Source organism: Ambystoma mexicanum, chromosome 7q (assembly GCF_040938575.1).
Source record: "Ambystoma mexicanum isolate Mex_15411 chromosome 7q, UKY_AmexF1_1, whole genome shotgun sequence".
Classification (NCBI taxonomy): domain Eukaryota; kingdom Metazoa; phylum Chordata; class Amphibia; order Caudata; family Ambystomatidae; genus Ambystoma; species Ambystoma mexicanum.
Genome location: NC_090941.1, coordinates 583128460 through 583144140, shown reverse-complemented (window position 1 = coordinate 583144140; position 15681 = coordinate 583128460). Strand labels below are relative to the sequence as shown.

General features: G+C 44.7%; 1 protein-coding gene across 1 annotated transcript in view; it reads right to left on the bottom strand.

Annotated features, from left to right (window-relative positions):
* Positions 1 to 15681, bottom strand: part of STOML3 (stomatin like 3) — a 355332-nt gene that overhangs the window by 307818 nt on the left and 31833 nt on the right. Inside the window, exon 2 of the mRNA XM_069639736.1 lies at positions 11531 to 11603. Within this exon, the coding sequence (XP_069495837.1) occupies positions 11531 to 11582 (52 nt within the window). The 5' untranslated portion in view covers positions 11583 to 11603. The remainder of the gene's footprint in view (positions 1 to 11530; positions 11604 to 15681) is intronic.

Sequence of the window (15681 nt, the reverse complement as noted above, 5' to 3'; positions counted from 1 at the left end):
AGAAAAGGGGGCTAGTCGCTGAATAGTACGAAAATACGTATAGAATAAGTGACTTGAATGCCCGACTGTCAAGGAAGTTCCAATTAGCTTCTTTTGTACATGTATGATTTGCATTTGTTGCCAAAATGCAATTTATTGGTCCAAAATGTTCCACAATAATTGCATAATCTTTGTGAAGACATTTTCATCTCCTGATTCTTCTTTCCAGTATGGAAGTGCATTAATGGAAAAAATAATCTAACCAAATGCCTGTGTTTGTGTTCTGGTGACAGTTGTCAACTTCTGTGCCTTTATACAGCTGGTGCCCACATATTGGGCAAATGAGTGGCATGCATGCTCAAACTTTCCTTCTTAAACAATTTGCTTATGCCAGTTTCTTTACATGTGAAGTTTGTGTTTGCGGGCCCCATGCATCATAATTGGCAAAAATGTTACATGCTACTTGTATTGCAGTACCTGGTGGGAAAATTCACATTGTATGATGCTTTGCTCATCTGGCATACGACCAATGGGTTGCTATGGGGAATGAGCTCCAAACTGTGCCCAAATCCATCAAACATAGTTTTTTTTTATTCCTAATCACTTGTCTTCAGTGTAAGAGACCTTGAGTGCTTTAAAAAGCACTATTTTCTGCTACATTTCTTAGGCAGATAGCCCTCCCCTCACACAAAGCCTGGTTAAAATGATTTTTAGATTCTAGCATATTATTTCCAGTGTTACTCATCCTGTTCTCCTAAAAATGCACCATTTGCCCCTAAAGATCCCGACAATTCCTTTGGAGTAAATGCTACCGTTAAAACGTGCTTAAAAAACATTTGCCATTAAATCGTTTGAACATTTCCTGGGAGAGAACTCCAAGCACTCAAATATTTTCATACATCCTGCAATGTTTTTGAATAATTTTGCTGGCCTAGTGCCTAAAAATGCACTGCTTGCCACTTAATTTACTAAAGATTGTATTTCTATACCAATTTAATGTCAAATGATGTTTAAGGCCATTATGAATTGCGTGGACTAGGCTTACACCTGGATGAGATCACTGTTAATTACTAATAATTAACAATTCTATTAGCAGTATTGAGCTTAGTACAGTTACGATTTGTTCCAATCATTTTACCACTGACTGAATGCCGATAAATTATATCAAAGTGCTGAAGTTGCTCACCATTTCATCTGACGCTCAAATGTTGCTCATTGCTAACAAAAGGTTGGGGACCCCTGGTGTATAGGGTGTGGGTGGAGTGTTAGTATACCGCATTCTCTCATGAGATCCTCCGACTGAGTACACCCCCAGGGGGACTATCAGGTAGCAGCCTCATCGCCATGGCCTTCGGGAAGGGCTCCCCCCTGTAGGAGAAGTGACGACATCTCGGGATTCGTCACAACACATATATACACAAAAACACAGACCCCCCCCTCGCCCCACTAAAACTAACTGTATGACCTGCATCTGATGGTAAACTCAGTACATTATAATGCTATGGGGAGGGGAGAAAAGGGAATAGCTACACACAAGCAACACACATTACTTTGTCATGCTCAGAATCCAATATGCCAATATATGGACAGTCACCATATTTTCCACAATCTCTAGTGCGCAATAAAACAGGTTACACACAGGCAGACCATATATTTAAGTGTAAAACGTACCGAGGGTGAAAGGGTTAAACAATTTAAACAATATCCACAAAAACTCAGTCTTTACAGAGATTTACTATACAAGACCTAAATATCCTTTATGCTTCACTAGAAATGGCTGAAAAACAAAATAATCCAGGTCAGATATTATATCCCAATACATGGCCGGGAGTGGAGTACAATGATATATTGTAGAAGACCTGATAATAACACATAGGTAAGTTGTAAAAGTCCAGCCTTTGGTGAGTAACTCCAGGAACCCAATGAGGGCTTATGAAACATATCAGGTAAGTATGCTTGTTAGTCACTTTCCAGGAGTTCAACATTTTTAGAACGTTTCCCTATAGGAATAAGTGGAAAAATGCCCATAGGCACATCATGGTCATGGGTTTGAGACCGGTGTGTACCAGTTCAACCACACATGTAAGGCTACGGAAGCAACTAACCCCAAAGAACACATTAGCAGTCTCCCTTGAAGAGAACTGGTCTAGGTTCGAAACCAAGCCAGCCGGAGAAGGATAGATGCCAAGCAGGATTTGGCCAACTGAAGGCAATGGTGAATCGCAGCAGAGGGGTCCCCACTACTCCTTTCCTGGACCCAGGGCACCCCTGAAGACTATTTCAACAAATATAAGCAGGACAAGTGGTCAAGCACTTGAGGTGCCAGTCACAGATAATTTCGCTCCAAAACAGCAGTCGAACGTGGCTGGTACAGGGTTTCTTGTAGAGGGCTGGGACAAGAATCCTGTAACCCCAGAACTTGAACCCCGGACCAGCAACAACACAGACAGATGACAAGAAGAAGAATCTGTGTTCCCAGGAGGGTGACCCAACAGCCAGAAGTGCTGACTGAGAAGGCACTAGGAAGACTGATGAACCAGACTAAGGATTTGGGTACCTCTAGAGGAAAGACAGGGCAGATCATCAACAAAGAAAGGCCCCACAATGAAAGCCAATGGATCGAGGCAAGTCAGATCAGCACAAGACAGAGCTTAGGCATATTAGCGGTGACCCACAACTCCACTTGGCAGGGCAGATTAGGACTTGCCAGAGAGGCAGAACAGCAACAACCCAGAAACAGTCCCAGCATAGAGGCAGACACTACAGCCAGGAAGGGGTCATGGAGGTATCCCAAGAACTGATTTCTGGATCCAAAGATGAAACCAGGAGACAGGAACCATTGTCAAACCAGTATTGCCAAACCAGTTCCTCAAAATGATACTGCCCACATTTGTGGCAATCCTTCAACATATGAGGTAAGAGAACTGAAGGAAGCACAACATCTCCACTAAACACATTAATTCAGAGCAAGCCCCTCAATCACATATAAGGCAAACATACAAAGGTTTTGGGAGCCAGTCAATCAGGCCAGCTCTAAAAACCACTGAACACTCAAATCTACAAACAGAGGATGAGTAATGGTCATGGCTGGGGTGCAGATGAGCAGGCTAAGCCAGTGTAAACCACAATAGAGGGTGCAGAATTGGGCTAGGTTGAGCCAACGGCAGCAAAACCACCATTTTAACCCTTACTCATAGTCAACACAAACAAAGGCATGGCCTAAAACAAAATGGCCATACGTAGGGCTTAACAAATGCATTAGCACCTCAAAGGCTATCATGCTGCAATACTGGGCTGCTAATGTGGTAAAAATGACTGCACCCCCTGTTGAAGCCTAACAAAAATAATTACATCTATCGCCAGCCCATTCTCCAACACAGGGTGATAGAATTACTCTGGCACTAAAGTGGGGTGCTATCCTTATGACTATGTCCTAAAACAGCACATAAAAAAAGGGTTGCAGTGAAAGGGTGAATTAATTAGAAAAAAAGTCAAAGATCCAGGAAATTAAGCAACATAAAAGCATAAAGTGTGGGGGTTCCATAAAATAGAACAACAGACCAATAAAAATTGAATTATGTCCCATCAATTGCCTTTCTCTAGCACCCGCCCTAGGTAACGTGAGAGAAGGCTACAAAGCATTAGAAATCTACTGATATATCAAAGCATGGATTATTTAGAAGCTTGCCAATGTGAGTAAATTAGAAATTCAGAATGTTTTACTTCTGTGTATTTGACATTGTACTAAGGCAATGCATTTCTACTTTTCAACTGCAACATGGTTTTTTTCAGATACTTGTTTTACATTGTGCTCATTCCCCTTTTTAGAATGAGTCATGCACGTTTTGCTGAATATGTGCCATACACATTTCTTATGTATTGTCAGATCAATTTACCATGCAGTTTAGCATTTTCTAAGTTAGCTTTATTGAACACAAAGCGCTAATTTGGCTCCTGAATGGCAATTTCTCTTACCCGTTTCATCCCTCTTCAGAATTCACACCTTCTGACAAAGAAATCCCTCAAGAAATCCTTGCATTTGAAAGAACTGTGCTTAGATACCCAGATCTATGCGCTAGGGAGTTCCTCGCCATTACAACAAATTGCATCCCGGTGAAGAAAGAGCACTCACACAACTCCAAGAATGTAGAGAATTGACGATCAAGCCCGACGACAGAGGAGGCAACATTTTAATGGACACCTGTGATTATGTCAACATGGTCAATGTTTTATTGACAAATTCCTCTCACTACACTCCCTAAGAACAGACCCCACGGATTCCATCATGCGTAGATTGCAAGAACTATGCACGGCAGGGGTAGAAGGTGGCTTCTTATCATGCAGGAAGCAATGTTATTGACCCCGAGGGACGTGCGTACACCAGTTTTATATGCGCTCTTCAAAATCCACTAAGATCAAGTGGGTATGCAGTCGCATTTGAAGGACACCACAGCCACAATTAGGTGGTTGGAGGGACATCCATTTGACAGCACCATGGATCTCTTGGTCACTGCACTGTACACGGATATTCCCCAGGAAGATGCCCTGGAGGTGATTGAATACTCTTTACCACCAGCGCTCACAAGCCCATGAGGTCCTGAGCAGTTTCTTGATGGAGCTGCTCCACATAGCTTTATGCAATAATTTCTTTACAATAATTACATCTTTAGTAATAACCGTTTTAAGGCATACATGGGTGACTGGAAGCGCTACATTGATGATATCCTATGCATTTGGCATGGCGATCCAGCCATTTTATCAGAATGTATTTATTGGTTGAACACTTGCAACTCTAACCTCCAATTTACCCATCACTGGTCGCGATTAGGTTCATTTTCTGGATTTACTTGCGAAACATGACCATAGCAGTTTGTAGTCAGTTCATTATCGTAAGGAAACAAACAGGAATACTTGCCTCCTCTTTAGTAGTCAACATCTGCAAGCCTTACGGGAGAATCTTCCGTACAGTCAACTGCTAAGGGTGAGACGCAACTGCAATTTCAAAGATGATTTCACAACACATGCCAATGATCTCATATCCTTTCTTGAGAACAGGGGTTACCCGTTTTAAATTACAAAAATATTCTGCTAAACAGGGCTTTTTTATGGACTGCAAGGTTTTGTTGACGAAAGAGATGAAACAGTGCGGATAGACTAGCATACATTACCACCTATTCACCAGACTCTGCAAGACTCAAGAGCCTGATGGAAAAGCACTGGCATGTGGTATGCAGCACTGGCGGCACTTCCAAACCACCACTGTTTGCCTTGAAGCGGAACACCAGGGAGCAGCAGCTGGTTCACTCCGACTAACACTAAATCCACCTCGCAGGAACATCTTGGTAGACTGTTGGAACATGCCAAGTCTCCGCATTTTGGGCCATTTTCTGTGTGGAGTGTGTGCCGTATGTGGCTTTACGAGCCAAGTGTGATATATATCAAATGCTCTTGGCCCAAAGTCTACGTAGGCATGACTACCAGGCAAGTGTCCACCAGAATTGGATAACACAGATCCCGCATCAGAACAGGCACAGCAGCTCCATTAGTTCAGCATTATCAAGCCTTGAACCACACAGAGCATGGCCTTCAATGGATGGTCATTGACAGGGTTTTCCCCAATGCTTGTGGGTTTAGTACAAACAACAAGCTGTTTCGACCTGAGCAAAAATTAATTTTCTGATTGAAATCGCAAGAAGATGGGCTCAATGATGAGATTACATGGAGCGCACTTATGTAAGTCCAAGCCCTCACTGTGCGCTGAGAGACATAGATTCACTTAAAACTGGGTGTTGAAGTCTAATCCAACGTGGTTCTCCCAGGTCAGTTGACTGACGTAGGTAGTACATCTATTGCAGAGAGTGATTCTCCACTTGAGTTTCAGCTCAGCCCCCAAGAGGTCGGCTCCTTTCTCCTTTCCCCCCTTCTCCCTTTTCACTCTCCTCCCAACCCCGCCATTCCCCTCCATCCACCCACCAGATACCAGTGTTGGGCTTCGATCTGTGATTGGGTCGACTTTATTTTCTTTAACACTCATATCTGGCTATTGCCACTTTTTTGATGCTATATATTCAGTTCTGCTGTGGACATTGAATTCAATCCGGTGTGCTTTCCCCACAACATCTACGCCTTATGACTGCCATTCTTTCGGCTATCTGCATTTAGTTCTGCAGGGTGTATGTATTTTGTGTTCACATATATATTCCCTGTGCTTGGTCTTTCCAACCAGGGGCAAGAGCAGATATTTTGCGACTACACCTACAAGGGCAGATTTTGCATCATTCGACACAGGACGGTTTGACAGTCCACGTAGACGTGGTCCGAGTAAAGTGTCTTTCCAGTTACGTGACTCAAGCGTCCAAACCAGAAGCATATAGAAGCCACTGTTAAGCGGGCGGGTTTCTCAATTGCTCTGTTTTTCTGTGGCTATCAGAAGCTTTTTGTTAATCTAGATGAGAAGTTGGGGGTTTTAACCACGCGGGCACTCCATCGGCATGCTGTCTCCAGTGCATCTAAATCCCATTACATAAAAGAATAGCAGTCCTTTTTGACCACGCTGGGTTACATGGCCACACCGGTCCCTCTTTTTCTATTCTACAGCGAATCACTGAGTACATATGTACCGGCCAGTGCAAATCAGCTAATGTTAAGAATCGATTGCATCTTACCATGTTTTCACCGCAGGATTCCCGTTGAGGTGTTGTTTGGACTGAAGTTCATGCTACGTGCCCAATCTAGGTAACACATCCACACCACCACTGCCTGACAATTGGAGATCCCATGGACAGCTTTTCTTTCTCCTTCCCTCTTCCTGGTTGTAAATGCATGTTTGTCCCCCTGTGTATCTGGCTTTTGCTTACTGGGCCTTTCCCTTTTTCTTCTTCTTTATCTGGATACAGAATTTCCATGAATTGATTTGGGGATCCAAGCCATGCTTGCGACGTTTGGTTGTTTACAGAAATTGGTTGAACTATTGGTTTAATTTTGAAAGAAAAGATGTACAAAGAATACAGCATTTAACCAAGTATGGCTTACTCAGAATAATTGTGCTAACAGTTGCCTTATGTAGAGTGGGTTTGCTACAACCAATGTTTATGTTTTTGTATTTTTGAGAGGAGCACAACACCCGCCCAAGTGTTGATTATTCTTTTTTGCTGCAGTGGGGAAAGCTCGGCCCTTGGAATACATCTGGCCAATTGAGCTGAAACTCAAGTTGGCATTTTGTTGTGTTAAAATACGTTGTTTCTTCTTTTTAGGTTATGGACTAATTTGGATGTTGTATTTTAGACACTGTTTTCAGGTGCTGGGCCTACACACAAGTTTGGCCTAAGGTGTATGTTCTTTGATGGATCATTGATGGTGTTTTCTGTTTTCCTTTTTTTCTTTGCTCACAATTTATGATGAGCCTTTTGATTGAGTGCACAGGTTGGCTGGTGCTTTTTGGTGGTGGAGATTCTTTTTGCTTCTCCAGCTAGCTTTTCTCTTCTGGGCTGGGTATTGTTTGTTTACATTTTGGATCACACATGGGGCAACATATTACTTTAGAGAAATGTGCAGTTTGTTTTCATGTTTTATTTTTTAACATGTTTCATTTAAATATTAGGTATTTCATATTTAATTTTGTTCATTAAAGAACAATAAAAACAATATATATTTTCAAAACAACCTTCTCTTTGAATATTAGAAATTCTGTATATACTATCGGACCCATACAGATCTTTTTGTGACTTGAATGGCAACTATGCAGGAATCGCTGCACACTGGGGTGATGAAAAACAAAGATGGCACTGGAGGGGATGTAGGATATGGCTAAATTGCGAACATTTAAACCAGGAAAACACAGCTTCCATGCAATGAAAAAAAGATGTGATCCTTGGCAAAGGACCTTTCCTTAGTCTGCCTTATTTGTGTTTTAAATGCTAAAAGTGGTTTCTCCTCAAAGGGAATTTTTTAAGCGTGGACTATACAAAAAGCCCAGCTCAAGCATGGTTAGTAGACCGACATTATTATTAGATATAGAGCAATGCTGCAATTTGTCAACATCACATGACACGCTGAATTTTTACTTAGCACACTCGTGGTAACATCCCTTGTGAGTCATAGAACCTTCTCAGACAACTCAAGCACATGATAGACTGCACTGTCTATTTCTGGTGGCTGGGCTTCCACAGACAAGAAAAATAGCTGCCATATATGCTGCATCCTGTTTTAAGCTTAAACAAGGAAATGAATACCAATTGTTGTGACCCAAAGGACAACAAATATATTATTGAGCTTGCTTGCCCTGACCATATATGTGTGCACCAAACTGTAAGAGGAGAAGTAGAATATGGAACCAGGATATCTGCTGTTGAATATTGCCTTCATTATTTCCCCAAAAGTGTGTGATCTTGATCACATCACGTTACTCTCATATCTTCCTCCACCATTCTGGCAAAAAATGTGAATACATAAAAGTCTGAGCATAAACAAAAGAGCTCTCTGAAAACTATAAACATGTTGGCCATTTTGTTCTAGGGATGGTTGAGATGGAAGTGTTGATATGTGGTTAAATTTATTTACCTATAGGCTCGCATATAGGAAGCAATATTTGTGATAGAAAACTGGTTGTATTGAAGGTGCATTGCTTAATATTCCAAACTCTGAAAAGTATTCCAAACTCTGAACAGCAGTAGGGTTTGGGGCTGTATCATGAAGTTTAACAAAATTACAAATTAGGATGTGCCCTTCACCACTATTCCCCAAACCTTGTCTGTTCTTCTACAGTGCTTGCTGTGCGATGTTGTCCAATTACACTCTCGCCAACTTAAAAAGATGCTGCTGTTTCAAAAATACATTCTAGAGCTCAAACCCTTGTAAAAGATGCAATTTTCCTTTTTGAGATAATGGGGAGCCAATTCCGATTCATATGTATTAAGTCAAATTGATTTTTAAGGGCACTGAGAGAAAAGGAGGCATTAACAAATGAGACATGTATTCTAGGACTCACAGTTAGTCCAAGAACAAAAGGTGGCCCCGTAGTAATGACACTATGTTCAGAATGATGCATGAGACTCCACAAAAGGCCAAAGACCGGACCTCGAGACATGTGTCCTACAGCATCAAAAAACAAGCAAATCCACAGAACTAAGTTTAGAGCTCAGGTTGGATTGAAAGAGAAAACCCCCAGGAAAAGCACAGGTACCCTTCTTGATTTCTTTTATATTGAATGCATTTTGATGGAAGGACTACTGCTCTGCAGGAACACAGAGAGCAGTGACTGAACCGCTGAGTCAGCCTCACACTACTACTAAACCAGCAGGCTAACTGTTCAAGAGGGGTGTGAGCTGATAACAGTAGAAACCCAAACAAATTAACTACAACAAATGCAAAATAAGAGAATGTCCAATCAAATATCTATAAAAATGTAGACTTTTAACTAAACAATAAAATGCAAAAACAATCAGTTAGAAAAAGAAAAAACACAGAATGCAGACTTTTGAAAAGGCACTTTGGGTAGATGAGCAGGAGTGATCAGGCAATCAGATTGGGCAACAATGTTAATGTTCAAAGTTAAGTTATTGAAGAAAAACAAAGACAAGTCACTAGGTCCTTTAAAATGGACCAGGGGGACAGGTTTAAAAACCTTTTTGTCTTGTTCTTGTAGCTTAACAGAATCAAGCTTCAAGGCACTTTTTGAAGGAGTGAATTGTTGTTGGGTTGTGGAACTGGGCAACTGGTTCCAGCTCACAGTGTGATTCACAAGCAGCAATGGCATGTGGCAAAAGAAAGTTTGGGACAGGCAGACAATGCCAGCGTCTGTGTAGCTCACATGCAGCTCAATGTGGTAACAAGGGGCCAGAGTGGTTCCTTGACTTCAGGATTGCTGGTGGGGTGGGAGTGGGGCCAATCCAGGGTCTCCTGTGGGACTCCTTGTCCTGGTTCTACACTTCCATTACAGTAAGCTGGCTTGCAGGGGTTCTTTCACCTTCAGTGAACAGGAGCCTGGCTCCAGTGCCGCCAGCACAAAGGCAGGCATTGATCCACAAACGTTCACCCCTCTGTTACCTGGGGGATGGGTAGGGGACATAGATTGGCTCAGGCTGCCTTTGATGCCTTCTGTCTTCATCTCGCTGGTGGAGGACTCTGGAATGCACTGCACTGGACACTGCCAACAGGGGACCAGTGAGTTCTTCTTGTGCACCAAGAGATGAGACGAATAAAAGAATGAAGGTGTGTCACTCTCATTTTAAAAGCAAAATGTGACCGGGGATTGTTCCGAAGCAGACGTGCTGGAAGGGATCAATTCAGGTGGTTGTAACAAGTGCTCCTTGCCTTATGACATTGCACCCAGAGTAACTTTGCTGGCAGGAAATGAAGGGGACAGAAAAAGAGGCCTAAAAGAAACCAAGATGATGGGACCCTTTCTGCCAGTGGGTTAAGACACTCCTCTTCTATGGCTACTCCTACTCTGCTCCTTTCGCATGCCTGTCAACTTCAAAGGGACTCCAATGATCAGCACCTTGGCATCAGAGTGGCTTTATAATGTCAGTGAGGCCTCTGAAGCACTGATGGTCTCAGGAGACCTCCTGGAGAACGTTCCTGTGCCCTTGGGGATGGTGTTACTTCCCTGCACAAGGATCAAAAGAGGCAGCACCCTGGCCACTGTCTTACATAGTTACAGTGGAGACAGTCAGGCCAGAAACCAATATGCATCAGTACTGTCATAGGTGAGCCCAGCTCACAGAGCGAACACTAGTGCGAGATCAAATTGCTGTGGCTGTATATTTGGGTGCAGACGTTTAAAAAGTCACTTCTGCCTTCAAGAAATGTGTGTTCCAGCAGCATTCAGGCATGCACATGTGACATTTGAATCTGCCCTATGCCAATGCAGAGCTAGGTCTCAGGGTACATGTATGCTATGCATGCCAATGCAGAGCTAGGTCTCAGGGTACATGTATGCTATGCATGTATGCTATCTCAGCAAAGGCACATGTTTGCACCATCATTTTGGAATGGACCATTTTATGAATGGGGACCCGATGAGTAGACCCTCCCCCCCTTTCGTTGACATAATTACCTGCATCATTTTGGAAGTCAAAATCAAAGAAGCTAGGGCTTGCACACCCTAGCAAATGTCATCCTATCACATATGGGGCCATGCCAACAACCCTGTATATCTACCGTGTACAACACTGGCAAATTGAGAAAGTGTGTGGATACACACAAAGCATCAGGGGATGATGGTAAGTATCAGGCACAAAGTTGCTGTCCAGGCATACCTACAAGACCTGTATAGACGAGCCCTGCACAGCAGGGGCATGTGGTCTAGTCGCTACAGTAGTGAGTGTATAACCAGAAGACCAGAGTTCTAATGTCTACTTAGGTTTGGGACCACATATGATCCTGGGAAAAGCAGTCCATTCTCGTGCCTCGGTTGTCTTATCTAACAGACTAAAGAGCACCTAGAAAGCAGCAGCTGAACTGTGATATTGGGTATTATATAAATATCACAACATTACATTTTCAATAGACATTATTACATAGGCTGCATAAATCACAATGTTGTACTTACCAACTAAGTGTTCCTCACTCTGTTTGACATGCTTCTTATGCCCGGGCTCCATCAGCTCAGATTAAAGCAGTGACTAGAAGGTTAAGAAATGCACATTCATTTTTTTTTAAATCAGATGGCGAGTGGCATTGTGAGGATGAACATCAGAAATCAAGTTTATTAACTCTTCCTAGAATTCCACATTTTCCATGTGGAAACAGTGAGTCCTAATCACAGTGTTGCAAGCAATATAAAGAGCTGGAAGTTGACTATTTTGAGCAGCGATAAAGGACAGTTATTGAGGCAACACGATTAGAAATGTGTCTTCAAACAAGTGCAGGAAAGCAATATATCAGCATACTAAAGACAGAGACACGTCGTCAATCTTCTCCGCTGCTGAAAGGGGCTTTCAGCTAAAGCACTATGGTATACAGCAGGGGTGTGCAACCTTTGGCTCTCCAGATGTGAACTACAACTCCCAACAACCCTAGCCAGTGTGGTCAATGGTGAAGGATCATGGCAGTTGCAGTGCAACACATCTGGAGCTCTAAAGGTTGCAGACCTCAAGTATACAAGAATATAACCTTCTCAGGGGTATTCAAAGGAAGGCTAAGAACAGGGAACATAGGCGAGACAAGAGAATACTAGCGCAAGCACCAGAAAGTCCAAGACACTCTACACCCTCATGCCACAGTCCTGTCCTAGTTTGAGTCCTATCACACTAACAGACATCATCACACCCACTGGCATGCATTATGTGAAAGATCCATCTCTCCCTGGCCATTGTCATCATCTACATGGAGACAGTGGGAGGATCCCTTACTGACCTCAATATCGAATCCTTCGGTATGCAGAGTCACAACTCTACCTGAAGGTAACCTGCATTGGCATCCTGCACTGAAATACTACCTCTCCCACAAGCAAAGGGGAATGTAGAGTACTTAAATGAAACAAAAGTCAATGAGGACACAGACAAAATAGGGAAAGTAATGAAGTTCTGGAAGACGCTCCCAAAGTGGATGATAGGGAGAGTGGCCTTGCTGAAAATGACGGTACAGCCCCGCCTACTATACTACTTCACTAACATCCCATAAAATATTCCCGGGTCCTTCTTCAAACGACTCCACACAATGGCAAGGGAATTCCTGTGGGGCGGGGCGAGGAATAGAACAGCGCTGACCACTTTACGGAGGGATTACGAATTGGGGAGGGAGGTGAATCATGCTGCCTGACTTAACGTTATTACCTGGCGGGACAACTCCAATTTGTGGTGCGGTGGCTGGGAGATGACACATCCATAGACACAGCTTTTTCAGCTGGCAATACAACAATATTACCTGAGGGAGCTCTTACGGATAGACAAACCTTTAATCAAGCCGCTCCCCAACATGGTCAAATTGGGCCTGATCCTATGGAGGAGGGCATGGAAAACTCAAGGGACACGAGACCCCTGCTCCAGCCAAATTCCCCTCGTGGGATTAGTCGACACCCGCACTTTCAAAATATAAGGAGGGGTTGAAGTCCCTGGGTCATCCAGCATGGGCGCTTTCCAATTCTCCTGGGTAGGGCCCTCCGTTCCATTTGTGCAGCAATGTCGACTGGAGTGCAACACTGTCTCCATGTTGAGATGTTTTGCTGCCGTCATCCAGCCCAGGGCTCCTGATCCTACGAGAGCTATACCGGGGCTTCTAAGGCATGACTGATTCAGCCCACCACAGCACCATGGTCACTGGATCCAGGGCCGGCACCATCGCACAGGATCAAGTCCTCCCTTCAAGGCCATGCCCTGACCAACATACTCCCCGCCAGTGCAAACACTCCAGTCACCTCAAAAGAGGTCTAGCAACATATCGTGCACAGTGGGAAGATAAGGGAGTGGCCCAGATTGGGGACTTATGGAGAGATGGACAATGGGTGGATTTCCAGACCCTCATGGAAGAGCAAGACATACATAGAGGTACATTTTTATTGTAGAACAGCATGGTCCAGAGGATCAAGAAGAGGTGGAAGACCTTACCCGAGGGGGATGATAACGAGGGGGAGCTGGACGCGTGGTATGATGTGAAGGAGGACATACAGTATCCAGACTCTATGAACAGCTCCTGGGCAGCAACAACAGGAGAGAGCTGCAAGCGAGAGCAAGATGGGAGGAGGAACTCCAAAAAACCTTCAAGGATGAGGAATAGTGCAGAACCATCCGGTATGCAAAGAAAGTCGCCAGGGACGCGAGATTTAAGCAAATGCAGCTCTATCTCATACACAGGGCATACCTAATGCCCAAGAGAATGTCTATCACCGGAACCAAGCAAACGCGTAGCTGCCCATGCTGTGCGGCGGAGAAGGCGGATATGCTACACATGAGCTGGTCCTGCCCGGTGATAACTAACTTCTGGGACACTGTTAAAGATAGAGCGGCAGCAGGAGGGATCCAAAAGCTGGGGTGGTATCCGGAGTCTTATCTACTGGGGCCGTTCCCAAGGGGCGGCAAACAGAGGACACATACAGCAAAAATGAAAGACTTAATGTGTATACTGGCGAAGCAGCACATAGCAATGGCATGGAACACAAGTAAGGGCCGCCACTAGAAGTGTGGTGGGCAGATCTGAAGAAATGGACGGTAGCTGAAACGTCAGTGTGGACCTGAGCGTTGGGGTGAAGACGAAAGTGGGGCCAAGATACTTGCATAGAACTCCCTCATACAAGAGCTGTTTGAAAGCACTGAAGGGCACAGCAAGAAAGACCCCAGTGGGCTGGAGGAAGACTCACTAGCCGGCAGCGAAGTGGAAGAGGGACCCACAGCGAGGAGGGACGCCAGCGGAAGTGGGGCAAGTTGGACGAGGCCTGGCCCAGGGGATATGGACAAAAAGAGGACAGAGATTGGGGGAGGCCACACCAATGCACCAAGAAGATGGGTGACGCAGTGCGGAATCCAACATGTAGTGCCAGTTGTAGTGTGATGTTTTTTGGTGTTGTTGATTGTTATGTGTTGTAAAAAACAATAAAGAGTTTAAAAAAGAAAACTATGTGATGGGTGGAGCCGGAGCAGCACAGATGAGCAGCTAAACCCAAGGGCTCCTGCGGTGGACCAGGGATCCCAGGTTGATCGGCAGGACTGGGAGAATAAAGTCACAGGGGATTGAGAGGTAATGCCAAAGCTGGGTGCTAAATAACGTCCACCTCTTGCCCAGATTATTCAAGGATTGGAAGAGGAATCGCTGACTGCTAGGTGGTTGGAGGAAAACCAACATGGCAGCCATGAGTCGAACTGACGGCCTTACCATCTGAGAATGGGACGGAGCGATGACTGGCTGCTGAATGCCCAGATCCTGAGGTCTCTCCGGAAGGCGAAAAACATATGGAATGCCGGTCCTCTGCTCCCGTGAGACACGGCTAGAACCTGCAGGTTGAGAGCCACTGCGTGGATGCTCTGAGATGGACCTCTGTTGAGGTGACTGGAGTGTTTGCACTGGCGGGGAGTATGTTGGTCAGGGCGTGGGCTTGAAGGGAGGACTTGATCCTGTGCGATGGTGCTGGCCCTGGATCCAGTGACCATGGTGCTGTGGTGGGCTGAATCAGTCATGCCTTAGAAGCCCCGGTATAGCTCTCGTAGGATCAGGAGCCCTGGGCTGGATGACGGCAGCAAAACATCTCAACATGGAGACAGTGTTGCACTCCAGTCGACATTGCTGCACAAATGGAACGGAGGGCCCTACCCAGGAGAATTGGAAAGCGCCCATGCTGGATGACCCAGGGACTTCAACCCCTCCTTATATTTTGAAAGTGCACTGGGGAGATGCACAGTGAACACTCTGAGAACCCAAAGGGTGTCTCACCTACTAGTCCCCAGGAATCTCTCTCTTAGGTGGCCAGGGCATGGCTTTCACCTTTGGATCCAGACCCTGTGGGTGGACCAGTGTGGGAGGATCCCCTGGGTAAGGGGTCTTCGGGGAGTGGGGGTGAAGTGACCGATGGTGAGATGCGGTATTCCCCCCTTTCCTGTACACATGACCCATCCTATTTTATAGGACTCTCCAATGTCCCAAATCTCCCGGGCCCTTTTTCTACACAAACACTAGGCCGAGGAAGAAGGTGGCTGAGAGTAAAGAGGCTAACCCTTGCATATCTCATTGGACATGTCTTGCATATCTCATTGGACATGTCCTGCTAATCGG